We start from the raw sequence: 20083 nt of genomic DNA on the forward strand, positions 1-20083 counted from the left end.
ACATTTTTTTTAGTTCTACATTTCTGCTGACATATGAGCTGTTTATTTACAATGTGCAAAACCTTATATACTATATTTACCTTTGACCTGTTGGTGCTTTTTGCATGATGAACTGCAAAGATGAGATGATGGAGCAGGTTTCAGGCCCGGTTCAGTCTTCTGCTGCATAGTAGACAGCAACATGCAGAGGTATTATAACTGGTGTTTGAGCTGCTGCTTGAGAATTGGACAACAAATATTAACGCTTTCAATTATTTTTCTCAAAGGATGTAAGCTGTAAGCACTACCGGACATCTAACGCTGTGAACAATACCTCATTAAGATTAATTCAGACTGTTTTTTTAACTGAAACTAATTCAGTAAAATAAATACACAGAGTCAGTACTAAAAGTTAATCAGTGGAAAAATTAAACAAATTTTAACTTAAGCTGCCAAATGGCCATAGCCAAATGGCCATAAATAGCAAAAGCTATTTATGTACTGGTCCTTAGGGACTAGCAAAGCGCTATACAAATACAGGCCATTTACCATTTAATCGATAGTGAATGAGTTATGAGGTGCTACTGCAGTGCAACCTTTTTTAAACTTTGGTGTTACTGTCTTTACAGATGTGGCAAGAGACAGAAAACGTGCTGCTGTTTGCTCTGCACAGGAGCTGTAGAATCCAGCCTGTTGCTCTTACAGTATAATACTCATAATAAACGTACAGTAATGGTTTTTCTCAGGATAAATTAATTAACCTGCACAGATGAGCTAAACGAACTTTACAAAATTAGTTATTTTTTATTTTAGTCTGACGCCAGTACTGCAGCCAGACACAAGGGGGCAGTAGAGACATTTTGGCTTCATTTCTGGGGAGTTATCTGACTCATGTGAAAAGAGACTTTTTAATATATTTAAGATGACAATAAACGAAGCAGCTATAACTCCTCCAGACAGTTACATTGAATTCTGTGCTTGAATAATGAATTGTACAATACATGATGCATTTCTAAGTTCATTTACGATTTCATGTTTTAAAATTATTTTATTTATTCAAACATTCAAACAACACTAAAGTAATTTATTATTTAACAAGTTAATTTAAAATAAAAAAAACGTTTTAAATGAAAATTTTAAACCTTATTATTACTATTAATAAATACTTCAAATCACAAAAAATTAAATTCTCAATATAAACCGCATTTGAAAAACTATTTTCGAATTCTAAATTAAAACACAGATTTTCAAAATCATTTTTAAAACACAATTTAAATGGATAAAAAAAAAAAGATTTATTTCTGACATTTAAAATGGCGATTTGTGCCTCTCATTTGAAAATCCATTTCCCTTTCCTGTAAACTCGCGGATTAGCTTTTCAGATTAGCCTGCCTGGATTTTTCTACACAGCTGTGCACTGCCAAAAAGCGTGTGTGCTTGAACAAAGGCCATTCAGCTGCGGGCTTTACACTCTTGCCCGACATGGATATATGAAGAATGAAGGAGCTCTCCAGGGAAACGTAGTGCGCCTGTGGACTCAGCTTGACCACCTGTTGAAGGTAGTTTGATACCATGGCTAATTCTAGCATCACCGCATGTAGCCCTGCTGTTCTAAGAAAATATTACCCAGCTGAACTAGCTAGCATTATCTCCAGTCTTAGCAGAGGACAGTGACACTATTATTTTAACCGGCAAAAGTTGATTCTATTCATCTTATGTACCTTTTTTGGATGAGTGACAAAATGTTTCTCCCACTAAAAAAGATAAGACTTGATGAACAGAATCAACTTTTTAAGATTTCCTTACCTGGATGATTGAGCATACATCAAGACACTATTGATTTAAGTCCATAAGTGTGCGCAAACATTTCTTGCCTCTTGATTTAAATTTCTGAATCATAAAAGTGAATGCATTTAAAGCAGGAACTGCACACCTAGCCATCAAAAGGTTGGTGAACTTAGGGTACTCATCCTACTGTAGGGTCCTGTTAAAAAAAATCACACAAGCATCACATCACCTCTGGTTATATTTTGTAAATTACAATCATAAACTATACATTCCAGTCATCCACTAATCAGTATTTTTTTGAGTAAATGGATGTCACTGATAAATCAGTAAACATCCATCACTACGTTCTCACTATTAAAAAGTACAATTATTTTCTAAATAGATTCATTATTCTCAGTCAGCTACACACAAACCAAGCTATCTAAATCTTGCTGGGTTTGATGGCTTGATAGAATTAATCAAAAAACAAAAATTGGAAGAAAAAAAAAACTTCCATTTTTGCAAAATATACATTGAGAAAATTTCTGCTTTTGTCTGTGTCAACAAAATTAAAATAATTGTGAACGTACACTGACCATCAAAGAACAACATAAAAGCTTCTTCTGACATGAGAATTGTAGAACAGTGAAATCTACTACATCCTGATGAAGCTCTATAGACTAGCTCTACCATACACATGACTAAAGTGAAACTCGACTGACAAATTTAAAGAAAATTTCCAACTCTGACTCTGTCACTAGAAAATTTCAAACCTCTTACACTTTTAATGCTAGGAATGATGATGGATTCTGAGTATTGGATGTGCATAACCTGTAGAACACTGGAAGGAACACTTCCAGAAATCAATGTCTATGAAAAGTTTGTATCTAGATCTATCTACAAATTCAGGTTAAAGCTCTAACATTTAAAGAAGAAGCCAGATGTGAATAGGTCTGGAAACACTGCCATTTGCCCTGGGCCAAAGCTCATTTAAAACGATTGGAAAACTGTTCTGTGGTCAATACATTGCTCTGCTTTTGAAAAGAACCAACAATAAGGCACAAAGTCCAAGACCGGTTTGTTCGGAGGTTTATTAATTTATGTACAAGTGTGCCTGTCCCCGAGTTGGAGACTGTCTGTGATATAAAACAAGAGAAAATGTATATGGTGCAAAAGAAAAAAGAAAAAAAATTCAAAGCCCTCCTGCCCTTCTACAGTACTACATTTACCAAGCTATGTACAGCAGGTTCACATTTACTGACATCAGACATCCTTTTTTGTTGCAGGTCAACACTTGCTGACCACCATCTCTTGTCCCATCTTTAAGCTAACATGCTTGTAAAACCTTAGGGATATCATTCAGGCAGGAGACAGGAAATATTTACATCACCACGAACCAGTGAGTGTCTGTGTGTTCAATGAGTTCCAAACTGAGTGCATGCTTTCACTACATCTGTCAACACTCCCCATAAAGTAAATTAGCCTTATATACATAGTAGCAAAGCTTAGGCAGTGAAACATCGTCCAAAAACAACAACAACAACACAAAAGAAACACCATTATCAGTGTGACACTGATGAATGTATGTGTGTTTAACAGTGTGGAAATCAAACTCACAGTCTTTGATTGAGCAGAACACACAGCAGTGTGAGTTTACAAGTGCCCCCCTTTTAGTCAGTGTAATGTTGAAGGATTTGCAATGTGCCATGAAGACATCTCTGAGCAACACAAGCACACACACACAGAAAGAAGCGCAAGTTCTCCATTAACAATACAACTATTACAAAGCATGGATGATGATGCTCTTAGTGAGGCCTTAATTAGAAACATTTTAATAAACATATAGGCTGTATAATATGTATTTTATTTGGGTCTGTCACCAGTATGGCCTTTCTTGATAAACTGGTCTGATTTGTCATATTTTCAATTTTAACTTTCACCAGTGAGTGAGAGTATGGACTGCAGGCAGGTACTCTTAAAAAATGTCACCTGACTATATGTTGTTCGTAAACTTGTTTACATCATTAATGGTGCCTTCACAGAATGAGCGAGCTTCCCATGCCATGCGCACTAATTTCACTTTGTTATAGCCAACCATGTTACTATCTAATCTAACTGTAAGGCATCCTGTTGTTCTTTAAGCGTTACACCTTTCCTGTCTTTTCTGCCCCGCCTACTCTTTATATTAACAATGTTCACATATTTCACCACATATTAAAAAAAAATCTTATATGTGAAATCGAATATGTAAATTTAACAGGTTATATTTATATTTGACTCAGCATCTAATCTACTTTCAGTTAGTTGGTCAGCTTTCTGTTCATAAACTTCTCTAAACTGGCAGAAAAAGACATCCTTTTGGAAGTTGTCCAGACCACACATGTCTGTATTCAGTCATGGTTGTTTTAATGCAAAAAGAAAAGCTGAAACAAACAGAATAAACAAGGAACTTACCAAACCAACACAAACTTACCATCGGATTACCCATAGCAATAAAGTCACAGATATAAAATATGGACATTCATATTAAAACACGCTTCAAGTGTGATTCATCATGATCTGTGTGTGAAAAGGTCTTTAGCTTTTCAAACACTTAACACAATTAACAAAATCTTCTGCTAGCCATGAGTCGGTGTTTCTGACAGTTGGGACAATTGTATTTGTACTTCTTCAAACATCAATGAGAGAGGAGCTACATTGTTGCCAGGCTGGTGTGTGTTACAATTATTGTTACTACAACAGAGGTATCATGACTGATGACCAATTATGTTGTGGGAAAAGGGAGAGTGAGCAGAGCCACAAACTCTACGAAAATACTTTAAATACGTCAACATAAATAAACACAGGGAAGCTAGCATTTCCTTTAACATTTACAAATAAATACTTGGTTTTGACCTTGGACCTTTTTAACTTCAAATGGCTGGTACACATTTTGAGAGGAAAAATAAAGACAGGTGTTTGCTTGAAAAGATGTCAAAGCGGAAAACACAAGTTGCACAAGCAAGTACACTGAACATGCTCAATAGTATAAAAGTTTATGTTGTGGTACTTACAGTATACTCAAACTAGGCATGTGTTTTAGTACATGTGAATGCTATGCATGTATCCTCCTCAGCACACCTTCTGACGGTATTTTGTTTTTTTGTTTTTTAAATAAATATATACACAATTTCAAAAAAAGAGATTGGAGGAAGACGGATGCAAGGGTGTATATGATGGGTTTATGTGCCGGTCTTCTGTTCCCATTCCTGCAAACAAACACAAAGACTTGGTTTGCATACTTGTACACAGATTGCAAGTATTTGCATTTGCTGGGATTCTCTCATTTGTTTACTACCTCAATGCATTTTTTATTGCTAGTCAGTACCAAATTAAATGAGCAGCTACATCACACTTATGTACGTGTTTGTGGAGTACCTAAACTCACTCGCTTGTAGTTCACTGAAGCATGCAGTGAAATACAAACTTTATTAACCATCTTTATTAGCCTCACTGGTTATCTAGTTGGTGGAACTCCTCTGTGGACCTTGACACACACACACACACACAGCTGTTCTCTGCACTGCAGGAATCCTGAACCATAACGCTGCTGACCCGATCATTCTTATGCAAGTTGTTATGAGCTAACTCACACTGTTTCCACTGCTACCACACAAGTTCAAGACAAATGTAATTAAAATTACATATATTACATATGACTAAAAGAATGGGGATACTAACGTTACATTCATATTTAAATATGTCGATATTTTAGGAGTGACAAAACCATCTTAAGCCGAGGAATGCATCTTTTAGATGTATCAGAGCCTTTCAGAAGGTTCCAAGAAGTTGATTGCTTAAAATACTCAGCCTACTGTTTTATAACAGCCACATCACACAAAACAGGGAAGTCAAAGAGAATAAAACCAAATTTCAAAAACAAAAGACCCTGTCCACACCAAACAATGGATCAAACAATGTGCTTCCAAAAAGGTCCCAGCATAGTTTAAAGTTTTGCAAAAGACAGAGCTAGTCAGAGATGTAAAGTTAAAGGCACACTAGAAAAATTTGCATTTCCTGCGAAAATGCCGTGTGGATGCCTTAACGTTGAAGATGTCTGCTGAAAAAAGCTGAAAAAGTTGCAAAGAGTTGTATGGTGGTGAAGACACTTAAAATTCTGCTGAATACAGGTGAAGAAGCAGAAAATTTTGTTGAAAAGTGGTGAAAAGGCTGAAAATTTTTCAGAAAAGAGATGAATCAGCAGAATTTGGGCTGAAAAGAGGTGAAAATTCTGCTGAAAAGAGTTCAATCAGCAGAATTTCTGCTGAAAAGAGTTCAATCAGCAGAATTTCTGCTGAAAAGAGGTTTTTGCTGAAAAAAGCTGAAAAAGCTGGGATTTGTGCTGAAAAGTGGTGAAAAAATTTAAAATTCTGCTGAAAAGAGATGAATCAGCAGAATTTCTGCTCAAAAGGGTTTTTTGCTGAAAACAGTTTAAAAAGCTGGGATTTGTGCTGAAAAGTGGTGAAAAAATTCAAAATTCTGCTGAAAAGAGTTCAATGAGCAGAATGTCTGCTGAAAAGAGTTTTTTGCTGAAAACACCTGAAAAAGCTGGGATTTGTGCTGAAAAATGGTGAAAAAATTCAAAATTCTGCTGAAAAGAGTTCAATGAGCAGAATTTCTGCTGAAAAGAGGTTTTTGCTGAAAAAAGCTGAAAAAGCTGGGATTTGTGCTGAAATGTGGTGAAAAAATTTAAAATTCTGATGAAAAGAGGTGAATCAGCAGAATTCTGCTGAAAAGAGTTTTTTGCTGAAAACAGCTGAAAAAGCTGGGATTTGTGCTGAAAAGTAGTGAAAAAATTTAAAATTCTGCTGAAAAGAGTTCAATGAGCAGAATTTCGCTGAAAAGAGTTCAATCCGCAAAATTCTGCTGAAAAGAGTTCAGTGAGCAGAATTTCTGCTGAAAAGAGTTCAATGAGCAGAATTTCTGCTGAAAAGAGGTGAATGAGCAGAATTCTGCTGAAAAGAGGTTTTTGCTGAAAAAAGCTGAAAAAGCTGGGATTTGTGCTGAAAAGTGGTGAAAAAATTTAAAATTCTGCTGAAAAGAGTTCAATCAGCAGAATTTCTGCTGAAAAGGGTTTTTTGCTGAAAACAGCTTAAAAAGCTGGGATTTGTGCTGAAAAGTGGTGAAAAAATTCAAAATTCTGCTGAAAAGAGTTCAATGAGCAGAATTTCTGCTGAAAAGAGCTGAATGAGCAGAATTCTGCTGAAAAGAGGTTTTTGCTGAAAAAAGCTGAAAAAGCTGGGATTTGTGCTGAAAAGTGGTGAAAAAATTTCTGCTGAAAAGAGTTCAATCAGCAGAATTTCTGCTGAAAAGAGTTCAATCAGCAGAATTTCTGCTGAAAAGAGTTCAATCAGCAGAATTTCTGCTGAAAAGAGTTCAATCAGCAGAATTTCTGCTGAAAAGAGTTTTTTGCTGAAAACAGCTGAAAAAGCTGGGATTTGTGCTGAAATGTGGTGAAAAAATTTAAAATTCTGATGAAAAGAGGTGAATCAGCAGAATTTCTGCTGAAAAGAGGTGAATCAGCAGAATTCTGCTGAAAAGAGGTGAATCAGCAGAATTCTGCTGAAAAGAGGTTTTTGCTGAAAACAGCTGAAAAAGCTGGGATTTGTGCTGAAAAGTGGTGAAAAAATTTCTGCTGAAAAGAGTTCAATCAGCAGAATTTCTGCTGAAAAGAGTTCAATCAGCAGAATTTCTGCTGAAAAGAGTTTTTTGCTGAAAACAGCTGAAAAAGCTGGGATTTGTGCTGAAAAGTGGTGAAAAAATTTAAAATTCTGCTGAAAAGAGATGAATCAGCAGAATTTCTGCTAAAAAAGGGTTTTTTGCTGAAAACAGCTTAAAAAGCTGGGATTTGTGCTGAAAAGTGGTGAAAAAATTCAAAATTCTGCTGAAAAGAGTTCAGTGAGCAGAATTTCTGCTGAAAAGAGTTCAATGAGCAGAATTTCTGCTGAAAAGAGGTGAATGAGCAGAATTCTGCTGAAAAGAGTTTTTTGCTGAAAACAGCTGAAAAAGCTGGGATTTGTGCTGAAAAGTGGTGAAAACATTCAAAATTCTGCTGAAAAGAGTTCAATGAGCAGAATTCTGCTGAAAAGAGGTTTTTGCTGAAAACAGCTGAAAAAGCTGGGATTTGTGCTGAAAAGTAGTGAAAAAATTAAAAAATTCTGCTGAAAAGAGTTCAATCAGTAGAATTTCTGCTGAAAAGAGTTAAAAACGTTTAATTGTTAACTGAAAGAAATTTTGCCATAAGCGGGATTTGAACCCGGGCCTCCCAGTCTGAGAACGGATGCTCATCTCACTGAGCTAAAACACAGGTCAACCCGGCAAGGAAAATCAGTGAGGCCACTGATAATGTGGCAGAAAAGGGCAAAAAATATTGCAAAAAAAATTCAATATCTCAAAAAGTATAGAAGTTATGAGCACCAAAAGTCATAGCAGGAAAGAGCAGAATTTTTTAAGATTTGAACGGTGAAAATAGCATGAAAACTGAGGGAGTAGTTAAGGTCCAAAAAACCCTATGAGGGCATCCACACAATAAAGAGAAACAGGAACTCAATAGTGTGGATGCCTTTGAGGGGATCCACACAATTATATTCTCAGAGAAAGCCAGTCGCGTTGTGTAGCGTGACCTCTGACCTTAGCCTTCCTGAGGACATGTCCCCGGACTGCTGAGGGCTTCTGGCTGCCCTGCTGCCGGTAGAGCAGTGAGGCGCTGTTGACCGGCAGCGAGCAGGACTCGGTGTCACTGGTGTCACAGCTGGAGAATGGAGAAGACTCGTGTGTCCGTCGCAGCATTGCTGGTGACTATACAAGACAAAAATATGAAGGAAACATGAGTACACTAACGTGTCAGCACAAACTTATAAAGTAACTTCATACTCACCTGGAGGCCAGAGGAGCCAGCTTTCGGCTCGATGGTGAGGCCCAGGGTGACACCTCCGCTAAGGGCTTTCTTCAGGCTCTCTTTCACCTCAGTTAGCTCCAGCTCCAGGTTCACCCGCTCCTCCTCCTTCAGTTTGCACTGTTCTTCCAACTTCTTCAGGCGCTCTGATAGTGAAATATGTGAGCGTTTGCCTAATGTGAAAGAGAGGAGAAATATTACTTTATTAAACTCGTCTTTTAATGACAAGCACGTTTCTATCTCTCTCTCTTACCAGCCGCTGCCTCCACAGCAGCACGAAGGTCTCTCCTCTCCTTCTTCAGCTGAGTCAGGTGGTTTCTGATTTCCTGCTTCTTCTTCATCAGCTCTTCCTCCTTTGATTGCAGTCGCTTGGCATCAGCCTCCACACGGTTCTTCCCATACTTACACTGGTCCCCATCTACACAAGAAAAGTCGGGTTTCAAAAAGTTAGAAGCCAGAGACTGGGGTCATTTGCTAGCAGAGAGAGAGAGGGGGGGGATGAACTGCTTAGAAACCCATTGATCTCAGTGCCATACGCAGGAATTAATTGCCAAGCCTATGTTTCAGTGAAAAATACACTCATTGTGAATAACTGTGAAGAATCAGTCATATAAACCGCTGCTAATAGTTTCAAATTTAGCACTCTTATCTGTGGTACTCTAAACCCAACATGAAACATTTGGTGTTTGCATTCTGACATTTGGAGGAATTGCAAGCTACACTAAGTGGTTACAACCCTCCTCGTTCACACATTAGGCAAAAAATATTTTTCTGAACCACAAGGATTAACTCGACCACATTTCGCTCTCTTCCAATGAGCTAGGGTCTGTTTCTGCTATCGCGCCTCTTACCCTGGAGTTGGCAGGAGGCTCAAGGCCCACATGCGTCACATGAACTGTCTCGAGGGTAGGATAGGTTTAAAGGCTTTCAGTTATTTACTCCCCTCTACTTAAACCAACTGTAATTTAGATATCCTGCATTTTCCACATTGCTGTGGAACAGAATTTTGCTTGAAAGCAATCAGCGGTGAGAAGCCAGACACACTGTCTGCTATTCCTTACAGAGCAAGACCTGACTGGGAAAGGTGGGTGATATTTCAATTCAAGATGACTTCCTGTTGGTATCTTCAAATCTCAAAACTTACTGGAGTTGTTGCGCTTCAGAGACGCAGTCCCATTTGTGGCAATGACTCCATTCTTCTTTGGCTGGTTCTTTGGCTCTGGCTTCTGTTTTGATGCCACCCCATTGGTTGTTGCTCCCTTCTTTCCCTTTAGCTGAACAAACAGGAAAGACACAATTCAAATGACCCTTCAAATAGATGTTAGCAATGCCTATAAGCTATACACATACAAAACTGTACCAACATGCTCTTCCATAAAAAAAATAAATAAACATTTCAAAGAAAAATGTGTAACTGTTGTTTATGCCACAGGTTTTCTACTTGGATTGCACTCAATATCACAAAAGTTACAAACACTTTTATTATTTCATTAATTTTCCTACACTGGACTACTGTAATTCAGTTATCACTTTGTTCTGAAAGTTTCACAAAAAGTCTAAGCTGATCCAGAATTATGCAGCCAGATCACTAACTGGGACTGGAAAGAGAGACTATATTTCTCCCATATTAGCTTCTTTTCATTCCTTCCTTTTAAATTCAGAATTGAATTAAAATCCTTCTCTTGCATTATCAGACATATCTAAACGACTGCACCTTATTATCCTAACAGATCACAGGAGACAGTTTCCTTTTCGGCTTCAGGAGACAGGCATCATCTCTACTTTTGTTGTTTGGTGTTCATAATGACACAGGAAGAAAATCAGCAAACAAACTCCAGTTCACACTAGTTTCATGTTGGCCTATTAAATACATAAACATAAGAGATCACTAAGTAAACAAACAGCGAAGGAGAATTAAAAACACTAAAAGTTAAGAGGAGGTTAAAACAAACCCTGAATTGTTAGACAGTTAATATGCAGAAATGCAAAAAGAAACATGAAGGTTATGCAGCAGAGTGTTAGTCACCTGAGCGGAGTCTTTAGTTTTAGAATCAGCAGACAGGAACTTAGAGGAGATTTTAGAAACAGGGGTTTTGTAGTGACAAGCAGAAGAAGATGCAGCAGTAGAAGAAGAAGCCTTGGGAGGACAGCTGGTGACTAGCTTGGGTGAGGGCATGTTCTCATAGAGCTCAGTGTTTTCATAGTGCAATTCCTCTTTCCGCTGGCGCCCCCCTGTGCTGGGAGTGGAGTACTGCATCTCTGGGTCCTTGGGTTAGACCAGGTGAGCATGCAATAAGCAGAAGATTTAAGAATAAGGAGATGCCATAAAGGGGGGGGGGAGGGGGGGAAATAAGGAGAACAGAAAGGAAGAAGATGATAGCAGCATTACTGCAGTATGTGAAATTAAAGAGCAATTGCTTTGACTTAACAAATTTAGTTTAGCTTCCCAAAATGGAGAGTACTGCTCCACGACTGAAAACATATTTAATGTTTCCTCTTTTTAATTGTTGATGAGCTTTTATCCAAGTCCTATAACGTTAAATCACAGGTTACTCTTTACTCCTTTATTATAGCATCTTTTATGAATAAACAATGTTATATTCTCTGTCTGCTTGTCTTTATTAGTTTTATATCATTATTATCATGCAACAGTGTAATTTTGCTCTTCTTTGGGTGCAGACAGACTCAGCCCTCAGGTTTATATGTAAATCTGTCAGGAGGTCAATGAGTGCAGAAGGTAAAAGCTGTGGTATGCAAGGGGCCCGAGCACCATTATTGCAAATAGAAAAGTACATACCATTACTTGGTCTAATTTGATTTTAGGAAAGAAAAAGATTTTTATCATGCAGGCTCACTGGAACTTCTGAAAGTGTCATAACAAAAATGACACATTTTCCAATAATATGTTAATGATATGCAAAAAATGAAAAGCAAAGAAAGAATCAGCCAAGAGTTTGTAAGCAAACTAGAGGGTGCTGAAGTGAATTATCTCACACTTTTTTCATTGCAGTACATATGCAACATCAGCAAGCAGTTGTGTCCTTACCATTCCATTTATGGGCACATCATCATAGTGTAGTGCCATACCAGTGGGGCAGGCATAGCCACTGACTGGGTTGTCCAGATATGGGTTAGGAGACACGGCACGCTTACTGGTGAAACTAAACATAAAACATCACGATTGAGGCTTAAATATACAGTGCCCTTCATATATCTTCATTACCTGCGATTTTTGTATCTCTTAGTCTACAAAATAGTACAAACTATCGTATAAAAACAGGAAAATGAAAAAAGCCAGACATACTACGTTTCAACATATGAGTCATTGTGAGCTAATGAAATAAGAAATAAAACACATTAAGCACTAATTCTTTAAGAGTTCTTCCAGGTATTAACCAGAGAGAAAAAGATTCATGTGAAATGATGTGGATGCATCTCTCACCAGAAAGACTGTTTGGCAAGCTGGATGACGTTAGCAGTGGTCTCAACATCAATGTAGTCATAGTGCAAGGTGGCTGGGTCTGTGGTAGATCCAGTCTCAGCTAGCAAAACCCCCAACCAGCGACCCATCTCCTCAGAGGAGGAGGCCTGAAGGCAAAAGTCAGAGTTACAAAATATGCAATCCCGCCAGTGTCTGTGAAGAGTTAAATGTTTAAAAAGAGAGAAGGTTTATGATTTAGTGAAGGAGGACAGTAGAAACAGGGTGAGATGGAGGCAAATGATCCCCTAAAAAGACCAGCCAAAACAAGAAGAGGATCCTTATAAACTTTAAATTCCTTATTATTATTATCTGTTTAAATGAAGATAATAATAATTGGATTGTTTAAGGATAGCGTGCAGACTATGTGAGGAAATAGAATCAAAACAAACTGGATGGCAAATGGAGGAAGTTTGTGAAGACCAACAACATTAAACACAAAAATCACTGTGGGTGGAGGAGATATGGAGCACTCAAGAGGAAGATAAAAAATAAGGAGCAATATTTTCCTGCACCAGCTTAAGTGTGATTTAGTGGTGTTTGAGGCATTTCTAATTCCCTCAACAAAGTTTTTTTTCTATGAAAATCTCTCAAGTATGTAATCAAACTCACCTCCAGTACGGCCACTTCTTGGCTGTTACGAAGGAGGCGGAAGGCAAAGGGGTGTTTGTGATCAAGGCCGGGGCTGACCTCACAGCCTCGGAGGGGCAGTGAGGCTATGTGGCTCTTCAGGTCATCCCGGTCCTTGTGAAGGAGCAGCTGGTTGTCCTTGAGGCGGCACCAGCGCTCCCTCCAGCGGTTATTAGAGAGAACATTCAGGTAGCCTGTCAGAGCAAACACAGTCAAGAGGATACCATCTGAAAGAAGCCGTTACAGTGACAATATTTTTACAGGCCTGTCTAGTTGGGAGACATTTTAGTCGTACCTATTTGAGCCTAAATGAAGGAAATAATAAGACATAAAAGGCATTTCTATTTGTTTGTCCATCACTGGTCCTTATTGCACACAATGGGGTTAGCATGGACCCTTGAGTACATGGGTACTTCAGGATCTAGCTAGTGCTACTAGCTACTCAACAAATATCAGCAAACACACAAACTGTTTCTGGGCAGTTTGTCACACATTGTGTTTGGTAGCTAAAGGTACAACTGCTATATTTCCCAGGGAGAGAAAAAATGAGAGATAACTTCACTTTGAGATGGAGAAAGATGTAAGAAAGAACACAAGACGGTGGGGTTACACTATCCTACTAATCTAAAAATGCCAAGAAACACAACAAAAACAGGATGTCCAGAAACATGCACTTCTAAATGATTTTTTAAAAAAAACTTTTAGAATCATTGTTTTATAATACATCTGAAAGCATAAGGAAATCAAAGCAACCTGTCTGAACTGTTTACTTTCAGGACCCTAACATAGCAATCTTAAGAAAAAACTTCCTAGAAGTGAGTTGCACCACTCAGCAGCCATTCTGAAACGCCTCTGGCATTACTTTGAAACATTTTCTTAATTAACCAAAATTCCAAAGATTCATTGGGACATAAATGCATTTATAGACCGGTCAATCAATCAAGATCCATATAAAAGCCATACTTCTACCATGTCAGGATTATTGCGTCTCTCTCTCTCACCACATGTAGGTACGTCTTCTTCAGCTGATGATGTCTGTTCATCTGTGGAGGGCTTCTTCTTTCCAAGTCCAATGATCTTAGTGATTTTCTTACTTGCTCCCTTCCCCACAGTGCCAGTCTTCTGCTCCGACTTTGTATTTTTCTTTCCTTTTCCTGAGAGAACATTTTGAAATTAATTCCTTTTTTACACTGAAGAGTAAATTAGTAAAAAGAACTCTAACAATCCTTGCTGAAGGACTCCTGCAAGCTATGAGGCAATCTATGATCTTGATCTCAGCACAGGAAAATACCAAGAGAGATGTTGATCCAGTTATGTTTGGATGCTTTTGTAATAATGTAAAAAAGAAGAGAAACCTTAGATTCTACTATAAACAACGCCGAGTTCCGAACGGGTTTAATCAGACCCTTGTGTTCAAAAAAAGCAATGTTGGAGAATTAAACTCATTTCAAAATCCCAACATTCCCTCTGGTCTGAGTGTTCTGATTTGAGCTGCCCTAGTTTCTATTCAAATAGCAAAAGAGAGTTGAATGACTGTGCACATTCTGCTGGAAAGAGGGCTAACGGTGAAAAAAAAGGTCATGAGAGGCTATGTCTGAGTCGCTCTGTCTGTGTAAGGAAAATAGCTTCTGCTTGACTCTCTTGCTTTGCTGATACTCTGGTCTGTGATGTATCTGAATGAGTGTAAATGAGAGTGAGAGAATATAAGAAAGACAAAAGAAAGATGTGTGTTTTAATGTGTTTGTATCTCTACACTAGAAAGGAAAAAAAAACTTGACTTTTGACCTCTCTCTACTGTCAGACATCGAAGTAAAACAGACAGTGGAGAACAAGCGGGGGAGGGAAATATAAAGCATTCCCCTTCACTTATGTCATAGCCAACGTCTGGACTGACTCTAAACACACATGTGTACACAGAGATCTGTATAATCACTGAGGCTAGTTTGCACTTGCACTTGCACACACACACACCCATTAATACTTAACAGGAATCAGCACCTGGCTGCTAAAAACAATGAATAGCAGTTCAAACTGATATGATATAATGACAGCAACTCCCTGTGTTAACTTCCTCTTTGCAGTCAAAAATTCCTGATTTGGCATTTTTCCCACATTGCATTTTCCTCAATGCAAGATGACAATTACCATGGCAACTGTCTTAATTAAACAGTAAGCTGTCTGCAGTCAATTTAAGATGCAGGGTCTTTCTTGCAATAACAAAAGAATACAAAGACACAATGCAGGGCTGAGGTGGAGCGTAGACACACAGTTGTAAAAGTAATTTAAAAAAAAACTCTGATCAGGCTAATTTAATTCCAGTAAATCAGCTTTTTTTGTTACCTGCCATGGAAAGAATGTGGCTGATTAAGATTAAGAGAGTTCTTGGACTGAATAAGAGAAGGAGCAAAGGATGAGAACTACTAACTATTTTTTGGCAATTATTACAGCTGATGATATTGCTGTGACGATACTGCATGATTAATATATGTGAATTCTGCTCCAATCAGTCAGAGAAAAACCACATCCAAAACTTCCTGAAGTCTTTAAACATGGTTTGCAATACATTTTGGTGTAACAGAAGTCACATTAATAGTCGCCAATGTTCCCTCTAAGCTGCGCACGTGCGCAATTGCGCACTGCTGGCACGGTCTTTGCGCACAGAAAATCTGCGTTGCGCACAAAAAATCCAACCTGAATTGAAATTAAAATTAATACTTTAACAATTCTGTTTTGCAGTGTTAGTCAGTAAGTGACTGGCTGCTCCCGTATGGGATTAGAACGATCCCACCTTATACCATAGTCCAGCCAATATTGTGATTCACGTTCGTATACGCAGCCAATCAACGTCGCTGACAGGCTATGACAGCGTCCTTATGTGCCGACACCAGTAGTGATGGGATTTCCGGCTCTTTTTAGAGATCCGGCTCTTTCGGCTCGGCTCACTAAAAAGAGCCGGCTCTTTCGGCTCTGAACCGGCTCTTCAGGTTGTTTTGTTGCTTTAATTATTTAATCATTAACAATAATATAAAATTATGCAGAAAAGGAATTACTAATGTAAAAAAAAGTGGTTTTATTTATATATGTTTATATATGGCCCCTAGAGACAAAGCACGTACACACTCTAAAGCATATACAAACTCCAAAAAGCACGTACAAACTCCAAAACACATTTCTAGCGTTTACTGAACTTCCAAAACAGAGCTACCCAGATCACTTAAATTACACAATTGAAAGCATGTGTGTATTGTTTGTGTATTTATAGACAAGCACTCATATTTATTCAAATAATTAAAAAAAAAAAATAATTTACCTGTTACTACCACACACCAAATCCGGTTGTTGATACTTCCTGGCTTGTGTAGCCACTAGGTAACAAAAGCTCAACACTGCGCCCTAGCATCCTGGAGCACTTCTGTTGTCTTTTGTAAGTGCTTCTTAGTTTTTACGTGTTTTGGAGTTTGTACATGCTTCGGGGTTTGTAAGTGCGTCTGAGTTTTTATGCGTTTTGGAGTTTGTACATGCTTAGGAGTTTGTACGTGTTTTGGAGTTTGTACGTGCTTTTTCTCTAAGGGCCACCATAAATATACTTTATTTATTCACTCCACATAAAATGTAATAAATAAATCATATAATACAAAGAACAACTATTTACATTTTAGACTTTTAACTATTTAAATTTTCAGCTTTTTCCTTTTAAACAAATTTAACGTGAAACAACACAAAACACTGCAAACCACAACACAATTAAATATAAATTAAAATATTAAAACAAAAAGAAGATGCACATTCTCTGTCATATGGGCCTGCATGATTTCTGAATCCTTTATCATCTGCAACTGAAAATAGTGGATGATTATGTGGGATTATGATATTATTTTATGCCATGTTATACCCCTAATTAAAGATTGTGAATTATTATGTAGTTTTAGTTTGCATTATGCTCCTGAATTAGAAGAAGGTGATAACTATTACATTTGGTAAACTGATTTGCATTACATTAGACTGCTGATTTATTGTGAATGAATGATATTGTTTTGTGATGCATTATACTGCTGAGTTAGAAGAAAATATTGTTCACAGAAAGTCATCGCCTTATTTGTCTGATTAGAAGAGAACAGAGCATACTGCCCCATCTCATCAGGAGCAGATAAACAGGGAGCCAAGGTCGTAGCTTAGGCGCTGTGTGAGAAAGAATGTGAATGTTTAGGCTTTTATGATTAGGTGGGGGCCACTAGAGGCTATAAGAGTTTGATCAAGGCTCCACCATTTTGAGATCTGATGCTGTCTGCTGTATGGTGTCCATCTCCCACGCGTGTGTTCATTAAATCATCATTTGACTTGACCCGGCCGGACCAGTGTGGTTATTTTGGGTTTTCCTCCTGTATCCATCCCCAATATTTGAATCCGTAACAGTTTTGGGGGCTCGTCCTGTGGTATTGGGATGGAAGTTTTGGAGGTTTGGACGGTCCGAGGTGGTTGAACGGGCAGGCACGAGCCAGTGGTCTGACGTGAGTGGGCAAGCCGGCACATTTAAAGGTGAGGCACAACCTGTTGAATGTAAATCCAAACTGTGCCAAATTGGACTGTATAAATTAAAAGTCTACTCACTGAAATTACTGGTGAAGGCCTGTTTTGATTTTGATGAAAAATCTCATGAGTTTTGAAACTTGAAATAAGCTTAAAGGTAAAAATACTGAGTTAGAGTCTCAGGTAAAGGTAAAAATACTGAGTTAGAGTCTCAGGTAAAGGTAATAATACTGCGTTAGAGTCTCAGGTAAAGGTAATAATACTGAGTTAGAGTCTCAGGTAGTTTGATAGGGAATTGGTCATTTTGTGAGTTAGAGTCTCCATTGGTCTAAGGATTGCATCTGTGTTGGTCATTTTGCGAGTTAGAGTCTCCAATGTCCATAACGTTGCATCTGCCTCAGTCATACTCTTGTTTTTTGGGTGTTGTCTGTTGTTTAAAAGTATTATAAATTTTGTGAGAACGGTGGTTAGAGTCCACTAGGAGGCGCAGTGCTCAGAGGTAACGCTTGCCAAGGCCAGGGACGCCTAGGCCTTGTCCTCTTGGAGGGATAGTCAGTTGGTCACTGTGGAGCTTGGGGCACTCCAGAATAACTAGGAGTTAGAGTCTCCTTACCGTGTTGAACGGTATCTGCGCTTTTTTGGGCACTGTAAATTGAGTTAGGGATTTTAGAGATGAGGCCAGATACAGTTAGAGTCTGATACTGGTTAATTGATTACAAAAAAGTTGGACTTTCTTCGGTTGGACCCGTTAACTTAAATTTGTCAAAATTGTGTAGGCGCTAAAACTTTCAGGCCTGAGAGTGATTGTAAATATAAGACGTCTTTGTAAAATAATAGAGAGTTGAGTGTGAAACGAGGCTGTGTGTGTGACGACAGTGCGCTGCAGCGCTGCGAGCTATTCTGTGTGAACATGCAAATGAGGTGGCTGCTGTGAAGCCCACAGAGGACTTCCTGTTTAGCGTGTTATTGAGTTTTATATACGTATGATTTGCAAACAATGATACATGCCTGTAATTAAAACGCTGATTTTGCTGATTATAATATTACAAATAAAGTTTTGAATGACTACGGTGAATGTTTAATGTTTGGCTGGGTTTTGATATGGGAGAGACGGCTTCGCAGCTGCTGGGGGTAAGTGACCGGAAACTTGCATGCCCATAAAAGGCAACTGCCTGACTGTGTGAACTATGCACCAAGAGAGAGAGAGTAAAATCTAGGCAGATGAACCAAATGGATGTTGTAAGAAAAATAGTAAATGAATGTTTTAGTCTCTTAATACAGGTGGATTTCTCTCAACCTGGAGACCTGAGTACAGCAGCAAAAGGATAGATTAACAAAATTGGGACGACACACAGGCCAAGCTCTGGCTTAAAATTTTACAGCTTGACCTCTCACTTTGTCCCTACATGAAAAAGAAGCTTAAAGGACATCTTCTCCTCCAGTTATCGGCTACCATCACTGGAAATTTTCAGGCAAGTTTTTCACTGAATTGTTTTTGGCACCATGTGTCCCTGAATCTCACAAGCAAGCTCTAATTCCTGGCTGAAGACATGGAATGCTGTTATTTAAGGTGGGAGATCAAAATTTGGGAAACAAAATTAAAAACACACACAATTAGAGAAATGCCTTGTTGGAGAAAAAAAAAAGTTAAAATAACCCACCCAAAAACGCACACACACGCAATGAAGAAACAGCTTACATTCATGAACACGTGAAGATTTTCCAGCAAGCTTAAAGCAGCTAAACTTAACATACACCTGATGTTAAAAGATAAAGTTTATCCACTACTAACAAATAAACTCTCTGGGTTGCAGGACAACTTGACTTCAAAAAGAAAGACACTGGTAAATCACAAACCAGTGATGAAACAACAAATTTAGTGGTTAAAAGAGTCAAATTGTGACGTGATTACTATACCTTTCTAATGTGACGTTGTTGTCCCTCACTCTCTTTCTCTCTGGCTCTGTTCCTGTGCTACTGCAAGTGTAACTAACGCCCCTCCCCCCTCTGCCCAGCGCAAAGTACAGGCCGCGCGTGCGGAGTTTAGCAGAAAAAAGGGCGAGAGAGAGGGTGAGAGAAAGAAAAAACAAAACCTCACGGCTCCCAATAAGGAGCCGGCTCGCATCGTTCACTTCAAAGAGTCGGCTCTAAGAGCCATTTCGTTCGCGAACGACCCATCACTAGTGTTGATATCTGTGCATTCCTGTATTATCCTTCTGTGTTACACATTTTGATGTTTTTTTTCCTCGCTACCTAGCCTGACCTGTCTCCCCAATGTGATGTTTGTGTATTGTATGTACGGTCGGCAAGGTCTGTCATCTCGGTTGTGGGCAAAAGACCTCCAACTGACAAATAAAGGCTATCTCTCTCTCTCAAATAGATGAAAACCTGTTTAGCATGGTGATTGAGGACTCCCAGCCATTTAGCATTGTGGAGGACAAAGGATTTAAAAGATTTGTTAAATCATTAAATCCTAGCTATGTTCTCCCCACTAAAAAGGCCATAAAAGCAGTGAAAATGTATTTTTTTACAGAATAAAATGTGGGCATGACTGAGCCTCAGTCTGTAGCTGTCCATACCTCAACATTACAAAAGCACAACCACTGTCCACACCCCAACCACACCTCACCTCACAGTAAATGATCATTTCCATTTTAAGCATTTCCAAATAATCATTTTCCATACTGCCAGTATAAATATACACAGTATACTGCCATCACTACAATATACATGTTTTACACACTCCTTTTGTTGTTGACATTTACAGG

At 38.4% G+C, this 20083-nt stretch overlaps 1 protein-coding gene across 2 annotated transcripts; it reads right to left on the reverse strand.

Annotated features, from left to right (window-relative positions):
* Nucleotides 1-8367: 8367 nt before the first annotated feature.
* LOC148096258 (actin filament-associated protein 1-like) lies at nucleotides 8368-12895 on the reverse strand. Of its 2 annotated transcripts, XM_087836013.1 has the most exons (8): nucleotides 12771-12895; nucleotides 12123-12268; nucleotides 11727-11841; nucleotides 10707-10946; nucleotides 9825-9954; nucleotides 8934-9098; nucleotides 8663-8853; nucleotides 8368-8583 (listed from the first exon to the last, which is right to left on the reverse strand). In XM_087836013.1, the coding sequence occupies exons 2-8, from the start codon at nucleotides 12248-12250 to the stop codon at nucleotides 8368-8370; spliced, it is 1185 nt and encodes a 394-aa protein (XP_087692139.1). In that variant the 5' UTR covers nucleotides 12251-12268; nucleotides 12771-12895. The 2 variants fall into 2 exon arrangements, with proteins under 2 accessions (XP_087692139.1, XP_087692140.1); XM_087836014.1 differs by lacking the exon at nucleotides 10707-10946.
* Between the last annotated feature and the right edge of the window lie 7188 nt (nucleotides 12896-20083).

This window comes from Neolamprologus brichardi, chromosome 23 (assembly GCF_056152115.1).
Source record: "Neolamprologus brichardi isolate AB-2024 chromosome 23, ASM5615211v1, whole genome shotgun sequence".
In the NCBI taxonomy this organism is placed as follows: Eukaryota; Metazoa; Chordata; class Actinopteri; order Cichliformes; family Cichlidae; genus Neolamprologus; species Neolamprologus brichardi.

Bases quoted from the DNA above. Each gene is read 5' to 3' on its own strand.
- LOC148096258 (XM_087836013.1), bottom strand. From the start codon at position 12,250: ATGGGTCGCTGGTTGGGGGTTTTGCTAGCTGAGACTGGATCTACCACA. The intron at 11,842-12,122 runs GTGAGAGATGCA...TTTTATGTTTAG, and splicing joins CTTGCCAAACAGTCTTTCTG to TTTCACCAGTAAGCGTGCCG. The intron at 10,947-11,726 runs GTAAGGACACAA...GTCTAACCCAAG, and splicing joins ATGTGCCCATAAATGGAATG to GACCCAGAGATGCAGTACTC.